This window comes from Cephus cinctus, unplaced genomic scaffold (assembly GCF_000341935.2).
Source record: "Cephus cinctus unplaced genomic scaffold, Ccin1 Ccin1_scaffold0160, whole genome shotgun sequence".
Classification (NCBI taxonomy): domain Eukaryota; kingdom Metazoa; phylum Arthropoda; class Insecta; order Hymenoptera; family Cephidae; genus Cephus; species Cephus cinctus.
In genome coordinates, this window is record NW_014332886.1 from 3,177,160 (window position 1) to 3,194,363 (window position 17,204).

General features: G+C 35.1%; 3 protein-coding genes and 1 non-coding gene across 11 annotated transcripts in view; 2 read left to right on the top strand and 2 right to left on the bottom strand.

The window, feature by feature from the left end:
* Window positions 1-215: 215 nt before the first annotated feature.
* On the bottom strand, window positions 216-3,560 carry LOC107263703 (polypeptide N-acetylgalactosaminyltransferase 35A). 3 transcript variants are annotated; one of them, XM_015731191.2, is made up of 7 exons: window positions 3,314-3,560; window positions 2,732-3,098; window positions 1,982-2,663; window positions 1,808-1,925; window positions 1,248-1,736; window positions 1,032-1,163; window positions 216-945 (listed from the first exon to the last, which is right to left on the bottom strand). In XM_015731191.2, exons 1-7 carry the CDS (start codon window positions 3,335-3,337, stop codon window positions 784-786), a joined length of 1,974 nt encoding a protein of 657 aa, XP_015586677.1. In that variant the 5' UTR covers window positions 3,338-3,560; the 3' UTR covers window positions 216-783. The 3 variants fall into 3 exon arrangements, with proteins under 3 accessions (XP_015586677.1, XP_015586680.1, XP_015586678.1); XM_015731194.2 differs by having other exon boundaries at window positions 3,241-3,558; XM_015731192.2 differs by having other exon boundaries at window positions 3,359-3,556.
* Window positions 3,561-3,668: 108 nt separating this feature from the next.
* Window positions 3,669-3,741, top strand: Trnar-ccu. The gene has a single exon. It is a non-coding gene; the product is annotated as a tRNA-Arg (tRNA).
* A 273-nt stretch (window positions 3,742-4,014) lies between these two features.
* On the bottom strand, window positions 4,015-7,328 carry LOC107263644 (asparagine synthetase [glutamine-hydrolyzing]). 6 transcript variants are annotated; one of them, XM_015731078.2, is made up of 11 exons: window positions 7,114-7,272; window positions 6,816-6,885; window positions 6,357-6,491; window positions 6,152-6,277; window positions 5,832-6,068; window positions 5,577-5,751; window positions 5,227-5,456; window positions 5,020-5,147; window positions 4,650-4,939; window positions 4,344-4,578; window positions 4,015-4,256 (listed from the first exon to the last, which is right to left on the bottom strand). In XM_015731078.2, the coding sequence occupies exons 3-11, from the start codon at window positions 6,480-6,482 to the stop codon at window positions 4,115-4,117; spliced, it is 1,689 nt and encodes a 562-aa protein (XP_015586564.1). In that variant the 5' UTR covers window positions 6,483-6,491; window positions 6,816-6,885; window positions 7,114-7,272; the 3' UTR covers window positions 4,015-4,114. The 6 variants fall into 6 exon arrangements, with proteins under 6 accessions (XP_015586564.1, XP_024936903.1, XP_024936902.1 ...); XM_025081135.1 differs by having other exon boundaries at window positions 7,190-7,208; XM_025081134.1 differs by lacking the exon at window positions 7,114-7,272 and adding an exon at window positions 7,051-7,087.
* Window positions 7,329-11,448: 4,120 nt separating this feature from the next.
* LOC107263643 (dentin sialophosphoprotein) overlaps window positions 11,449-17,204 on the top strand; it is an 80,991-nt gene continuing 75,235 nt past the window's right edge. The window contains exon 1 of the mRNA XM_015731074.2: window positions 11,449-13,578. The gene's annotated coding sequence lies outside the window, so the exon portion shown is untranslated. The remainder of the gene's footprint in view (window positions 13,579-17,204) is intronic.

Consider the following 17,204-nt stretch of genomic DNA (forward strand, 5'->3'; position numbering starts at 1 on the left):
TATAATTTGAATAATCATATCGGAAAAAATAAGGAAAATTGTAATGACTGTACGTTGAATTATTTATTATAACAAAATGGTAATAATATAAAAAGATATAAAAAAAAATTTACATGGTCAAAGTGTAAGTATATAATTTACAATTTTTTAAAATAATATCAAATAGACTTATCAATAACTTTCTATGCTGCTCAAAATACAAATCCTTGAAAGTACGCAATTAAAAGAGATTTTTAATAGTCATTAACATTTCACAAAAAGATATAGATGGAACATATCTATTTCTTAATCATTAATCACACAAACTATAAAATGCATTTGGAACACCTTGAGTCATAATTATATTAACTATGGTCAGCTAGGCTAAAGATACAGATTTTGACTTTGTTCTCAAACACCAATTCGTTATATTTTCTCCTACAGCAACAATATCTTCAGGTATAATGATTTACAATTATTATATGAATCTAAACAACACACTACTCGATTGAGATAAATGTTAATATTCTAAATTTTGAGTAGCTCATTCGAAAATACTTATATAGTACTTGCATACTAACTAATTTCGAGACTTTTACGAAATATGTACTATGAAGGGACATTAGAGTATTATGAATATATCGATTACGAAGTCAAACATTCGTTAAGATTACAATAAACATCCCCGTATTTATCACAAATGTTTCACGTAAATTGTTTGATTATGCGTTATATCTTTTACCATTTACGACCAAGCCAATCTTCATCTTCCTTCCGCCTATTCCTGCGACCTTTTCTCCTACGTCATCTCATCTCTGTTGCAGGCAATTTTGAGCGCACAAGGTCCCAATTTATCAAAGAAGAGTCATGTTTTTTACACAAATCCATAATAATTTGAGACTTTCTGTTTGCACGCATTACACCCAGACATGTACCAGCAGCCATATTATAAATAGGAGTTCCATTCTAAAAAACAGTATAGTATGTTCATGAATGCAAATCCAAGTGTATAAATATTTGAATCAATATAACTATATAGAAATAATACTTACGCTTCCCTTGTGGCGCCATTCCTGATTTCCACCCATTTCATGACATTTACCAAGAATTGGCCTTTTCTCATTAGCTTCCATGCAAAGCATTTGGCCAAGAATTAATTCATTTTTGTCAGTTTCGTGCCACATCTAAAATAATATAATAAGGTATACAACTTTTTTAATGTGTACTATTTTTCGTTATAATATAAAATAAACAGTTTTAATGCTCACCTGTGATTTTATTCGTAGACATGGTGCTAAAATAAGCTTCGAACCTTTTGTTTTAATATCTTTTTCACTTTGTATGCATAAAGCTGAATTAGCTAATTTAATTTGATATTGATCCGTGTAATTTCTTTTTCTCGAGTGCCAGGGTTGCACTTGTTTCTGATCGATTCTCGCCCACTTATCTTTTAAATGTCTTTCGCTATCATCAGGTAATACCAGCTCAGGATAAACAGTATCCAGATACCAAGAAAAGTCTTTACACTTTAACCTTTGACGTAGGGCCACTCTTTCAGAGATATCGCCGTAATCAACTTTTTTAGCATCTCGTAAGAAGTATTCCTTATATTTATCCATCCAAACGTAAGCAACGCGCAGTGAATTTTTAAGCATGGTATCATGTTGATCATCACCACCGTAAGGCCTACGTCTACGGAATACGTGTCCCACGCGGGAACACGGAATTAATTCTATACTGCCACCACACATCCATATCTAAAAATCGTTATTAATATTATCTATACTATAATATAATATTGTTAATAAAATTAATTGATATTTTTTACCCTAAATGAGATTTCTAAATTTTCACCACCCCACACGTCCATCCCAGAATCATATTCGCCCAATTCTATAAAGTATTGTCGATCCATTGCAAATAATCCGCCAGCCATAGTTGGGGATCTAGAATAAGATAATATATTATTATAAAGAAATAGATAATATAAGTGTTAACTCACTTGATAGGTTTTACAAAGTCTTCATCATGAACTAGAGTGCCTACAGGCAAGTTGTCCCATTTGAAATGCAATCCCCAATTAAAACCACCTCTCACTAGAGGACTACTGGTATACTGAAATGTATCTGCGTTAATAATATCAATAACTGGCATGGGTACAATAGTTCTTGATATAGCAATTCTTGAGAGCAATGGTTCTATCCACATCTTATTAACTTCAATGTGACTATCCAAGAAGATCAACACTTTGCCAGTAGCTTTTCTAGCTCCAAACATTCTAGCCCTGATCAAACCCTCTCTTCTTTCAGTCTTGAATAGTTTAACTTTCCCGTTAAAATTATTATTCACGTAGCGATTTATTCTCTCGTGCAATGCATCGCTTTCACTCCAATCGTTAACCAAAATAATTTCATGCAGCAAGACTTTTGGTGTTCTGTCAATAATGGAGTGTAATGATCGCAGTAGTGTTTGATAATGCTCGTTGTAGAAACAAATGACAATGCTTGCATTTGGTAAGTTCTTTGGAAATGTTTGCTCTTTACAAAGCTTGTGTCTTGTATCAGGGATTTCTCTTTGAAGACTGAGGTTATCGGATACTAGTATATTGAATGCATAATTTTTGTAGCCTTCATCGCGTTTTTGTTGCTCTGCTACATTTCTTACCATTCCAAGCTCCTCAAGACCTGAAATTGAATAAATTGTAATGGAATGCAGACACAACTGGTTGTCTTCAGAGTATGAAGAGTAATACCTTGACCAAGAGTGACAGATGGTTTAACTGGTAATGGTTGCAATTGTTGCAAGAGTTTTTCACTGTTTTGGTAAGGTTGATTTAGTTTTTTACCCTTAGAATTGTAAGCCTCATTACCATTAGATTCTTTATGATGAAATTCAGATATGGAATTATCACGTAGTACTAATTCGCCTGTATGGTCATGATTAACTCTCTGATCAAATACAGACTCTTTTAAAGGTCTAGATAAATCAGCTACAAACATTGTTGGATTTGCTGTATTTGAATTCTGAGACAATCTTGAATAAAGATACAAGCTGAAGGCCCAGGTGGCAGATGCTATTATTATTCCTGATATAAAGGAGGCATACCTTGTTGAAATCATCTGAAAATAAATTATATGATAAGGATGAATGATAAGAACTAAGTGATATTGAGTATCGAATGTAGCTTTCAAGTGAAAATGATCAAGAAAATTAATTTTAGAAAACAGTATAAAAGAAAATTTTTGAAGTAATACTTTTTACCTTTGAAAATACAAGTGCAATATTACCATTAGAAGTGTATTATATACAATGATCATAATATAGATATACATACACTATACAAAACAAATCTATGCATTGGTGTAAACTGCGAATTTACCTTGCATAAATTGTTTCACAGCCACAGTTATAAAAATTCCATGTATTCAAACTTAAAGACTATAGAAATCATGTGTTATGCGACATGGACGCCATTTTTAATACATGGAAAGACAGCTGTTTAGTCAGGCATACTATGATCGTCACACAACTTTACCGGACAGCATGAAATATTCGAAATTCAACATAGAATTTGAATAACGGAAGAATAAAATACATGCTGTTGCGTGCTAGAATTCATATATTTACAATACTGTCAAGTAAAAGTTACTGTTTCAAACTATTCGACAAACAATATTCGTTACACAACAGCCCCTGTGGCCTAATGGATAAGGCATCGGTCTCCTAAACCGGGGATTGTGGGTTCGAGTCCCACCAGGGGTACAGGCATTCTTTTTTCTAATGTACTAGGCAATGTATAGATAACAATTATGATTGTCAAATATTTCATAAATTACATTTTTTTTTTCCTATTATTAGCTTCTATTTTCTAGAGGTAGAATAAAAATATATACAAAACGAAGATAATTTTTGTTTTATTTTATTCAATGCAGTAGAATTCAGAAAACATAACAAGCATTTTATCACTTTCATTAGATAATACGCATGGAACAGTGCTTTTTATATTATAAGAATTTTAAAAAAGATGATATGCAGTAGAATATAAATTTAACTTTAATTTTATTGTATTATTATTTACTAGCCATGTTTTTACAAAACAGTTAATTCCAATGTCTATAAATATGACAATGCTTAGTTAATCTTCCACTTTCTCATCTGTTTTATAATGGGTTATGAATCTAGCTGATGGATCTGATATACCCTTGATCCATCGTGGCATCCAAAAGTATGGAGTAAATTTTTCTGCTTGTCCACCATAATGAGATTCAAAAACTTTCCTACAATGAAATATTTAGTTTTCAAAGACTGTTAAAACCAGGAAATTTCTTACAATTTATTCAGTGTCCGATATTTAGCTTTGGTACCTGTAATAAAACGCTTCTTTTGTTTCTGGAGTACAGTGAGGGTAGGTAATATAAGCTTGTTTCAACTCTACATCCTGAACACGATCTTCTATTAGATCCTGGATTATTTGGAATAGTGACTTTTTTATCGAAGCAACACCATCACTAAAGGCTTCCTTGTGTCTCCATAGAATGTTTGAAGGTAATAAATCAGTGTTATCAAAGGCAGATCTCAGTAAATGTTTTTCAATGCTATCTAATGAATAAAATGTATGAATTTAATTATTGAGATTTAAAGACACTACGTTTTCTTTAATTATATCCCACCTTGAGGCTGCCTTAAAGCAGGATCTAATGAAAGGTAATAGTTTGTAAACTGTAGATCTAAAAAGGGTACTCGGAGCTCCAAACTAAATGAACTAGTTGTTCTATCAGCTCTCAGCCCATCATACAAATAAATATCTTTGAGCAATCTTAATGATTCATTGTGAGCATCAATTTTACTTGGTGCATCCCGAAAGTAAATATAGCCTTGTGCCAATTCGTCGGCACCCTCTCCACTAAATATCACAGCGGTATCGGTGTTGCGTTTAATATACCTTGAAATTAGGTACATTCTGTAAATTAAATTAAAGATATACAGGATAGTTACAAAATTGATTACATTAAATCTTGAACCGTTAAATTATAATTTTACCCAATGGAAGCGCGGATTGTGGTAATATCAAAAGTTTCCAGTTGATAAATCACGTCATCCAACACTTCTATAACATCTTTAGGCGTAAAACTAATTTCATGATGATCAGTTCCAAGGTAATCAGCGACCTGTAATGAATGAATATTGAAATAACAAAAAGATATGTTTGACCGGTTTCTTTGATTTTTTAAAACACTAAATAACGACCTGTCGTGCTGCCACAATATCTGGACTGTCACCCATTCCGATTGCAAAACTTTGAATTTTATAAGGAAAATTATTTGCTTTGGAAAGTTTAACAAGTAGTGCTGCTACCAAACTGGAATCAAGACCACCGGATAACAAACAGCCGATTCTCCTGTCTGCCATTAGGCGCTTTTCTACAGCTGCTGTTAATAATTTCCTAATGTTCCCATGAATGTCCTTAGGACTCAAAGCTGACAAGAAATTGTTATGTTAGCTTCTTTGTTAGACGGTTGCGACAATGTGAATATCCTATTGTACAAGTAAAACATGACGTAAAAAAGTATAAAAATAGAAATCTAAATAAGACATACTATTCCAAGGAATATATTCTTGAAACTTTGGCTTGTCACCAGGCTTGTGATAATTGACACTTGTCAAAAGTTTCGTTTTTCCATCTGGTAAAAGTTCATATTCCTCGTAATGTCCTGGTGGGAATGGTTCCAGAGTCCAATCACTTGGATAACTTTTTACCATATCCATAAGACCCTACGCAATGGCGATTTTTGTTGTATTTACGATTTACAACGATTGATCATATATTAATTATTTTAGTCAACCCTAATTACCTTGCTTTCTGAGCATATACCCAATTGACCATTTTTGTCCCTCAATCGGAAAAGGGGCCTTACACCATAAGGATCTCTGGCAATAAGAATTCTTGATCTCTTAATGTCTAGTAAACAAAATGCAAAGACTCCATCCAAAGCCTGAGCTGTGGCATCTGCACCTAGTTCCTCATAGATATGCATAATCACTTCGACATCACATTTTGTGACATATTCAAAATCATACTGTTTTTTCAGCTAAAAGAAAATTCTATAATGTATTCAAATTTTATTATAAAAATATATATCAAATTCTTTAGTGTATAGCCTTTAGTGGATACCCTTGCATAGTTGTATAATTCTCCATTGCAGATCAAAAACAATTGTGGATATTTGTGTAATCTCATTGGTTGCATTCCACAGAGTGAATCCATAATAGAAAGTCTATGAAAGCCGAGATAACCATTCTGCAAGTAAAATACAGTATTTATGATAAATATGTATAAAAATATGATTATTAGATGTGACTCCAGTAGAAAAACTTACCTGAACCCGACTATCATATTCTATTTTAAAGGCATCTGGTCCTCGATGGGATATTTTGGGAAAGTTGTGGCATGCACATAAGAGTCCATTGTTGCCGAAGCCAAACACAGCCCAAATACCACACATTATTAGCCTCTGAAAAGTTGATTCAATAAATCTTAGAATAATTAATTCAAAATTGCTCATATAAAATATATAAAGTTTAATACTTGCTAATAATTTTTATAACATATGTTAAGTAATTTGGCAGTAAATACTAAGCATACATAGTTTTAAGATACACAAGCTAAATGAATATGGACAAAGAAAGATTGGCACAACGTTCGAATGACCATTAGAAAGTTTTTAGATAAAGTATCAGATCGGTTTTAAACATTAAACACTAAACATATCAATACAGTATTTTATAAAATTTCATAAGGCATCTAATAATAATAATAATAATCTTTTAAATCTTACCAGCACGAATAGATACCAAGTAGATAAATCAAAATATGTATTTGCAGTTTATCAAAGAGTGCTCAACAACCTGTACAAAATTCATAAATTAACACTTGAGTGCCACATCAGTCATCGATGACTGACACTGAACCTTCAGTTTAGGCCGTGTCAATCCCCGGTGGCTGATAATGTAAAATATGACATAAAACTATTACAATAAGAAACAATGGCCCTAATATGTTTCCACACTTGCATCAAGTAATTTTCGATTTGTTAATAGTGCGCTTCGCATTGCTATACCACAATACCAACGTACTTCTAAGCTGCGCGCGTGGCCTGACGGGGATAATTGACGTGGTACTCAACGTGTTAAGTAAGGAACTAAAAATTACTTAATAACTTCATGGACTAAATGCACTTGATACGATGGACGAAACACGTGGACACAAGAGCAATATGTATAGTTAAATGACGCATGCGCTCACATCTTATATGTAGGATGATGCAAGAAAGTTTAAAGTGTTACTACATATAATACAGATATCTCATTTCAAATGACAATTATTGTAACCACAAAAACCAAGTTATTCAGGCCTGACATATGATAGATTTCTAAACTTTAAGGACCGTCTGACTAACCGAGGGTTACCTGCGAGATTATCGCATCAGATATCTATATTCAAAAAGTTTCTAAATATATTTAAAAAATACCGATATTTCATAAGTTAATCATGGGTTAATCTCGTATGTAACACTCGGTTAACTTTGGTGAGACCTTCCCTTAAAAAGGCCGCAGCCATTAATTTTATAAATAAATAATATTAATATACCGATAAGAGGGATAAAAACATGTATTGCGTAATAACAATATTCAAAATATTACAAACCAATAGAATAATAAAATACTTAAATGCATTAAGAAACTTTATAAATATACTTTTGGTTATTGGAGAAAAATTTAAATTTAAGTCAGTCAACCGTAATTTTTATGAAATCCAGAGTCGTTTAAATCGTGGAGATGTGACTATTTACTAAAGAATGGTACTCGCGAAACCGTTACAAATAATAAACAAAAGTCAAATTTCATAATTTTTAAATTCATTATCGACAACGATATTAAATCTAGTTTAAAACGAGAACAATTAAACAGTCGTTCTCAATTAGAATCGCATATGTGACCGTAATAGTATTCACATTTGGCAACGACAGTTGTTCCATTTTCTAATTGATAAAGCTAAGAAGAGGCCATTCTATCGAGCAGTCGTTGTCGGGACGTTGAAAGAACTTGCGAACCTTCAATAAAATAATAGGTAATAAGAAATACAATTAATTATAATATTTAAATAGCATTTCTATTGTTGTACTAAGATATAATTATCTAATTTAAACTTTAACTACCTTCTGAATGTGTACAGAATAACGGAGTCACACGAATCCAACTGGATAATACAATATGCAGGTCGGTCAATAAATATACCGATGAGAGTAATACCATTAGAACATTAAAAGTAATAGTATATTAATTTAAAAATAATTTTTCACTAAATATTTTAGACTTCCATCGAGAAATCCAAGATCTGCAAACGTGTCTTGAACATTTCCCGCCAATTGCCCTGGAACCCGCATATCCGTTACTTCAGGGTTACACCATTAGGTACAACAGGATCGCATCTTTCTCCATCAGATTTAAACAAAGAGATGAAGCGTGCTGTTGTCCTGTAAGTATGAAATATTAATTATATATATAGTATGTATTTCATATATATTGCAAGTGTATCTGTCGTTAATGCTCACTGGCTAAGGCGAGAAAATTCCTCGATTTTTTATTAAGGTATTACTACGGACCGAAAAGGTATATGCATCGGTCACGGTATCACAGTGGATGTAATAGTGTATACCTATATACACCGACGCTCTCTTGTCAGCCGTCGTACGAGAGATTTCGTAATAAATATCGACTTCTTCCATATCTATCAATAAATCCTATGAGTAAAAAGTTCTGACTAAAAATCTAAAAAATTCCTAATTTTTTCCTTTGCCACATAGTAGTATTTCATCGGAATTACGCGGACGAGTCAAATGCAATAAAAAAAAACCATGCGCATTTTATTGGCCAGGTATAGGGAATACGTGTTACGAGTTCTGACTTTAACTCGGAAATACTCGGAAATCGATGAGTGAATCGTGTTAAAAATTTGTAGAGAGATGTACTGCTATACAAATTAGACGTAAAACAAATTTTAGCTCGATTACGCGGTTTTGAGTTTACCGTAGTAATACCTTAAATGTCAGGCCAGGATCCAGGTAGCACCCTGAAATTGGCTATCTTCAGAATTTTCTCTCCGAATAGTTCAAAATGATTAGTAAAGTAATCAAAAGAGGTAATCTTACGCTAGAGAAATTTCACAGTCTTCATCAACGTGACGATTTATTCGATTATAGAAGCCCCAGGTGTGTATATGCATGACACATTATGCTTGAGAGTGTAGTACCACAAATGCCAAGCGTTATTCTTGCAAAACTCATAGGCGACCAAGTGCGGATACTAGGCATACACTAATCAGATGTGAAGAACAATTATATAGGTACACATGTATGTACTGATAGGTATGTACATATCAATCGATTCCTAAATAATGGCTTTATCATTGATTACACTTATTTAGTTATTGGGTTTTGTTTAGCTTGCAAATTACTATTAATTATGATATATTATTATAGTAATGTAGTGAGTCTGATATCTTTAGGGATGACGCGTATATTTCTACATAGGTTGGATGAAAATAAAACTATTTGTACGCGTGACCCGATGCCGCAAGGTACTAGCTGAGGCATTTTATTTGTCAGTCTACCACGTCGTAAGGTGACGCCAGAGTCGCATTCCTTTTCGATTGAACTGAAATTTCGTTTAATCTGTATAAATTTTGTTGCAATTTTTAATCGCTTATTATATCCATGTATGTAATCAGGTAATCATATTGACTCTTATAGGAGCTATGAGTAAATGAGGAAATTATTGTTGGAACAGCACTGATTTTCGTTAGCAATTGAATAGTTTTTCAAGAGACTATTGAAAACTGTTGAAATCATGATAGTACTTGCATTTTAATTATGCAAGATTTGTGATCATTAGACGCCTACTCACTGAACTTGTTTAGCCTACCATCGCGTAATTTAATCCCTGGCGTAAATTTGCGGTTTGTCAGTTTCTATATTGAAGTCACATGTGCCTTAACTTTATTTTATGTACGTGCACGCACAGGCTGGTCTGTAAGTAAAGAACTTGAGAGCCCCAGACCTATCCTTGGGGACACGAAGTAATTATGATTAATGCTTAGGTCAATTATGATATCTTTGTAAATTCTTCTAACGTTTTCCTCTTCATTGGTGTCGTCTATTTTACTTTTATTATACAACGGAAATTATTGCTTAACCAATTTTCTTAGCAAAAAATTAATCCGTTATCAATTTCAAGCTATTCCATATGTGCTATAAAGTACTAATTTTTGCTATATATCTACTAATCTCCGTCTGCATACATAACAGTCAAAGAGCAGCGATAGCGTCGTTCAATGCTGATGTGAAAAGTTCATTAGCAATTTATAAGGTCGTTGCTAGGCGATGTTAATACCTATTGTTTAAACTGTTATTATTTTTTACTTGTGATTTATTAGGTAATCAATCTGTTATATATCTAAAACTAGGCGCAATGCGTTACTAAATAACTACATTTGGAAAGTTCGATTTAATATAGTAGTTGACTTTTATATGATTGTTGAGATTATTTAAAAATAATAATCATTACGTATTATTGGGCTAAAGACTGCAATTATATTTTTGAAAAAATTCGCTTTCATGCATTGTCTAGCAAAACTTTTAAAGAATTATACAAAAATAATGGAGTCTCTATTTCAAATGTATAGCACGAGATTTGCAACGCTTCCTAATCCTGTTAACGAGCCTAGCTTGTCTTCGAGCATCGGTAGAGAAGAAAAAAAAGGAGAATGAAAATAAGGCTTGACCTTATTAAGAGACGTGCATTTCGAAAAAATAGAAAACGTTATATCAATGAATTTCTGAGTATTATAAGGCACTATTGATGAACATCCAGTTAATATTAATAATACAAAGAGTAAAAAAATTTAAAAGATAACTCTAATAACTTTTAACGTGCTAAATAGCGAATGTTAAAAATTAGTAATCCAAAAATGCTGATTTGGAGTATGGAATAAATGATTCGATACCTCGATTTTAGTATGAAGCATTTATCAACACGCGTGTACCCAGGACTTCTTGCAGTTTGGATGAATTCTCACGAAACGGCGGTTATCGATTAATTATCCTACAATACAAGAAGGGTTTGAGCCTTAAAGTATAAAAGCTTGCATGAACGTGACGCGGGGGAATGAACAAACAGATATATTCTAAAAAAGAACTCGAACGATTGAAGAATCCATCGGTGAGTGCGAGAGAGTACGGTGTGTTTCGTTCATATATGCTGCGTTGGATGGAGGAAGTGGGGAAGTCGGGAAAGGGACAAATGCGTGCGTCGAGTTGCGTGGCGACGCCTGCGTCCTTTAGTGGTGCACGGTGGCGCCTACGACGGCGAACGATCGAACTGCGCGACTGTGGGTACTCGCGGGGCGCACTCGCCGCTTTTCCTTTCCGGTTTCCTTTTTATTATTTCCGAGGAGCCGTTTTTGCGGCGACTCGTAATCGGGTTCATCAGCAGCTGTCCTACGCCCACAGAAACGTCCTTACGAACGAGGACGTCGAGATTCAGGGTGGCTAAGAGAAGTAAGGAAAGCCTTTCCGGTGGTTCGGTCGGTCAGCTGCTACTACTACACGACGGTCGAAGTGCTACTCGCCCGTGGCAACTCACTGGCTCTCGTGGTTTGCGGGTTCGCCTTGTCTACGAGTTACAAGTTATAAGCAGTCGGCGCTCGCCAGGGCTGTCGCGAGGATGTGCGCGGACGTCGTACGTTTTCCTGGTTTCGAGTGTACCATCAAGAGTACGACCGTCCAGGAGTCCACCGATCCCAAGGGCTCCTAGCTCCTGAGTGTAATCGAGTCGAGAGTATCAGTAGTGCACGCGAACCGCTCCCAGTGCAGGGACTCTTCGCCCGGGATTTTCCAAATTTTATTTGAACACTTTGAGGACAACCCTTACGGTATATCTTCATAATCATTGATATTTAAACATCTGGTATAGTGAATCGGTATTGTAGTGGAAGGACATATTATCATTGGATATTGTCCTGGTGAATAAGTGCATTTTTCAAGATTTCATAGGAATATTACTCTATAGAACCGATTCAGTCGATATTTTCTTGGTGAAGAGTGTATTTCAGAGAATATTTACGAATTTGAGCATAAGGATTGGCTAAAGGAAGTGTTGCTACTGGTGTTTTGATATAACAGTAGGAAAAGAGAGAGGCTTTTGAAAGTCCATGCGGTAAATACGAGTATAGTAAGATCATTATTCGTGCTTCTAGCCGGTTAACGCATCACTCGAAAATTTATTTTGCGGAGTCTCTTTTCACCCACGGGGTGTTAAGAAGTATTCTGGCGCAGCCCTTACAACGGAAGCATATCCATGTTCAACGTGACCAATACAACTCAAGTTGGAGTATAAAAAAAAAATATAAAATTTCACGTGCAAATACTGTATAGTGGCTCTGCTTAAAGTAAAAAAAAAAACGAGAAATAAACAACATAATCTTATTTTATATAATTTGGAGTATTTAAAATACCTGTGTTTCAACTGGCCTTCATATACTTGGGAGCATCAAGGAATTAGTCTGTTGGGAGCAAACAAAGTAATTTCTACAATTTTTCAAAAACAAGCTGAGAGTCTGTTTAGTACCGTCATCGTGAACTAACTTCTAATAATCGTTAAATTCCAATAACTCTAAAGAAAGTCGATAAAGATCTATAGAACACGAAAAGAAGTCTCCGCTCATTTTTCTCTTAAGCTGAATATAAGGACTGTTTCTGACTTCACGCGCACGTTCACTTAGAAATATTTGAAAAATCGATAAGATATATCTAACCAATGATCACCACGTAGAAATGAATATTTTGAAGTCCACGGTCTAGCGTGAGCACAGGGTATATTCTTTTAACCAACGTTATTATTTATATATACATGCGATATATTGAGCGAGCTCTTCTAAATATAAAAAAAAATTCTCAGCATTGACAAGGCCCTATAGCGCGTGCCGACTACTCTGCTTCACAAATGATTCTACAAATATATATATACACAGATATCTAAACGTATATTATACAAGTATATCAAGTATACCAAGTGCAACGTTACTTAGCTAATCGGCAAGAGTAGTTGGGATTCTCTCCTCATAATTTCTCTCTTATAAAAAGGAAGTACTTAAATCGCATTTCCAGCGAATTTCAAAGTTATTGTCAGTATACATAAAAAGTAGTTTTAAAATGTCCAACAGTCATTGACTAGTCAACGAGTATATTAAAACAGTTCGTGCTAATTGATATTTGTCGTGGCTACGTAAATTGTGCGAGTTAAAATGTGAAAAAAAAAAGATTTTTAACGCCTAATTCATTCGTGTAATATAAGAGTTGTGTGTTTACGTGGAAAGGTGAAGCGATTAAGTTGACCCGTGAATCTTTGTGCCATTTTAACGTCATCTAGGAGTCTCCCTAAGGATTTCTTAGTCGGCTGAAGGAATCTACAATACTCATCGTTAATCGGCATCCATTGACTCCAGAGGATTTCTTCAACGAGACGTTGCGACTTGAAATCAAGGTAATTCATTTTCTATAATCTTATCCATCTCAAATTACATTTAAATTAGCCCATTTGATTTTCTGTCTTTCACTTACATATGCTATATATGCTGTATAATGTGTGTATCAAAGTAGAGACCGGGAATTTTAACAACATAATGACGCCATTTTGAATGTATTTCTGCAAGAAAAATATTTGTCTTATCATATAGAAAATTTCACTCTAAACTTCACTTGACATTCCCTTTTGCTTTTCAAATGAGTTGGAAGGATATCATTACGATCCTCTACCATATTAATTGAATTCCACTTCCGCTTCCGTTACAAGAGATAAAAATGGAATGACGTGCACCTAGAGCAACTCAAGTCGCCATTGCCGCCACGACTAAACTGTAAAACTCGTCGAGTCGACCTTGCGCGTAACACGTGGCGTAAGGCAGGTCGTGCTTTTCTTCTCTTCTTCTATCTCACTCTCTTTTACCGTTATTTAACACATCTATCGCTTTCTCACTACTCAGTCAAATCAGTCAATAAGACATTTCGTTTCGTCAGCATCAAATACTCCAGAATCTAATATGGATCTCTCGCCTTACGCATAGCCTATAGCGATGAATAATAACAATTTTTGCTTCGTTTCCTGTACAATCATTTTGAGCAAAGTTCTCCAACCTTGATTAAATCTGAGCAAATTTATTTCTCCACAGTGAAGTCATAATAATGTCCGGCGGCCCTAAAACGTGAAGCCTGCCCAAGATCGGCCATTGGTGTAGATACCAGTAAACCGTATTAAACGCAATGCGGATGTAACACGCCAATATAGGTATAAATACTTTGGAGGTTAGGTCCCATAGTCTTGCAGGTAACCGCAGTACAGATATAGATAGACAAAACGTGCATAGATAAGATTAACAGGATTTATGTCGATAAAAGAATAATTCACTGATTTTACTTCAGCATGGTTAGAGTGCCATTTAGTGACCATTTCATAATACTGCTTTCAATTGAATATTTTTTCCACCCAACGCATATGCTGATTAGTCATGTAAATAGTGCGTTAACAATTTTGTCCCAGTGATTACCGTTCTCTATTATCCTATGGTTAGTGTTAGGCATTTCTTAATGGCATAGATTGTCACAATACCATTTATCTCGATACTTTGGAGTCAATCAATTATAATTACCTCGAGTATCAATATGGCGTTCATAAGTAGATAAATATTCTATGCGTGAATAAGTATATGCCTCTTTATACAAGCCAATGCTTGTTTGAACATTGCTTAGGACTTCGTTGCGATTAACTTTTATAAATGTAGTCAATTTTGACGTTTGCTTAAAAATGGCTGTTTACGTGACAGACACTCCTCGATCAAACGTATACGTAACCAGTGTATTCTGTTTTTAGTACTAGACCTGTAAAACATTATTTCACTTTGCAGCAGTCATATACTTCGTTTCCTGCGAAAGATGCACCTAGATTTCGTTTCACATAGCGGAAGGCACGTTATCTTACTAGAAGGAAGAGCCGACGATAACAATGTGTTTGTGCAGTTTTAACGTATTTTAATACAGTCAAGATACTGCCACGGTACAAACGTAAGGCGGGAATATTATATTTTGTTCACGTATTACCATAATTTGTACGTGGTTTATGATTTGAAGATTTTTCTTTTGACGGGGTATTATTTTTTTTCACTACTACTCCTAGGGAAACTATCGTGGCGCCACCCTCGAGTAACGGCGAATGTCGGAGACCACGGATCGAACGAGCGCGCAGCTTGGATTGGAGGGTGAAAAATTGACTAGCTCCACGAATCCTCTGCGACCCTGATACTTCAGACTTTGCGTTGATCCCGTTTACGTGTACGTTTACGTTATTTCCAAATATTTGAGGAAACTTTTAAAGACTGATAAGATCGTGCGTTCAACGTCGGATGAAAAATTATTTTGAACGTGGGTTCTTTGTACATATACATAGCTCTCAACGTAGACTTCTGAAGGCTCGGTAAACAACTGATTTTGCCTCTATTCTCAATTTCCTTCTCGTTGCTCTCATTATCTACTTTCTACTTCTCAAATGTTCTTGCAGACAGTGGATAATGATGCTAATGGCTACCACTTAAACGTCTTTGAGATTATTATTGTTATTAGACTTGTGGTACGAAGCTCTACCTACTAATGAACTTCAAGTACCCTTGTAAGGAGACTATGCTATTGAAAGTTGGGTATCATGACTTCAAAATTCATTCCTTAGTGCCGTTCACATGTATGGTAATTTAATAAGCTCATAAGTAGCTTTGATCTTAAGATCGCTCGTTCATCTAGCTTGGAGTGGATGTCAATGAGTACCGAGTCTCGTTTTGTTGATCGTGAAGAGCGCGATCACAGAGTTCTTGTGTAGCGAAAATGGCTCGAGAATTTGTTTAGTCGTACAGTCGGAAACAAGATGAAGGACCATGACTGGCGTGGCTTGTAAAAGTTTATTAAATGTCTGGAAAAATGAAATAAGGGTATAGACGGGAAGCAGTGTGCAGTAAGGAAGAGTTAACAGTACTGAATATTCCAGTGTAAAGGCTGTTCCGCACGAATCGCGTGACGATTGTGCCGATTTATTTAAAGATAACCTCGATGCAAAGGCGCGTTTCTCGAATAGATTCGTCGAGTGAACTTATTAATGTGGCCGCGTGACAGCATGAAATTCCGCGTGCTCGATTCTCAAATGAACAAAAGTGAATGATTGTGAAATAACAAGATTTCTTGGCAGCCCTTTACGCACATTGATTACAGCAATTTTTATATTTCACAATTAATGTATTCCGCGAATCGAGAGAAATATTTTTATTCAACGTCACCGTCGTCATTCCGAATGTCCATTAGAACGTTCACCACGTGACTGCATTATCAGCATAAACATTAAGGCAGTTTATAAGCCAGACGGCAGACTTTATAAACACTTTAATGTACGCCAACGCCCACTAATAGTCCATAATATCTTGGTAATTGCATCGGCACGTGTGCAGATTTTTTTTGCTTTTTGAAAAATGTTTCGGTATATAATATTCTGTCTGTTTGCACTTTGAGATTGAACAGTCCCAAGAAAAAAGTTTTGACGCAAGAACCTGTATTCAATATATTCGTAGGGTACATACCCGTTATTAATTCAGGGTGGGTTTTCAAGATGGCGTCGATGTGGTAAAGACCGCGAAATAATTCATAATAGTAACGACAGTATGTACATACAAAGCTATCCTATCCTCTGACAAGGCTACTGTATTACGTCCTGGTAAGCAATGAATAAAACGCCAATAGTGGTAGATCCGTTCCACGTCCCTCTGATCGCATTACTCTTTCTCTCTCTTGGTCTCCACTCGTGGGTCATCCCTTTTCTCCGGTCTTTCCTTTACGACTCCCACGCGAGTTACAGGCACATGTTACGTGCATACGCAGGCACCCTTCCTCAATGGAAGAACTTGAACAGGTTAGTGTAATGGATTTCTCGCCTTCAGGCGGAATCGTGTTTTCCTCTGATTATTACTCCTGATTTCTCTTGTGATTATATGTATATCGACCTACTTCTATACAGTATATCAATTATGAGGACGGTAACTTAAGGTCTTGGAGAACGAGTGATATTACTTATATTGATTT

Bases quoted from the DNA above. Each gene is read 5' to 3' on its own strand.
- LOC107263703 (XM_015731191.2), bottom strand. From the start codon at position 3,337: ATGCATAGATTTGTTTTGTATAGT. The intron at 3,099-3,313 runs GTATGTATATCT...ATTTATTTTCAG, and splicing joins ATAGATTTGTTTTGTATAGT to ATGATTTCAACAAGGTATGC. The intron at 1,926-1,981 runs GTGAGTTAACAC...ATCTTATTCTAG, and splicing joins GACTTTGTAAAACCTATCAA to ATCCCCAACTATGGCTGGCG.
- LOC107263644 (XM_015731078.2), bottom strand. From the start codon at position 6,482: ATGTGTGGTATTTGGGCTGTGTTTGGCTTCGGCAACAATGGACTCTTA. The intron at 5,148-5,226 runs GTCGTTATTTAG...CATTCATTACAG, and splicing joins ATATTGTGGCAGCACGACAG to GTCGCTGATTACCTTGGAAC. The intron at 4,579-4,649 runs GTGGGATATAAT...TTTATTCATTAG, and splicing joins TGCTTTAAGGCAGCCTCAAG to ATAGCATTGAAAAACATTTA.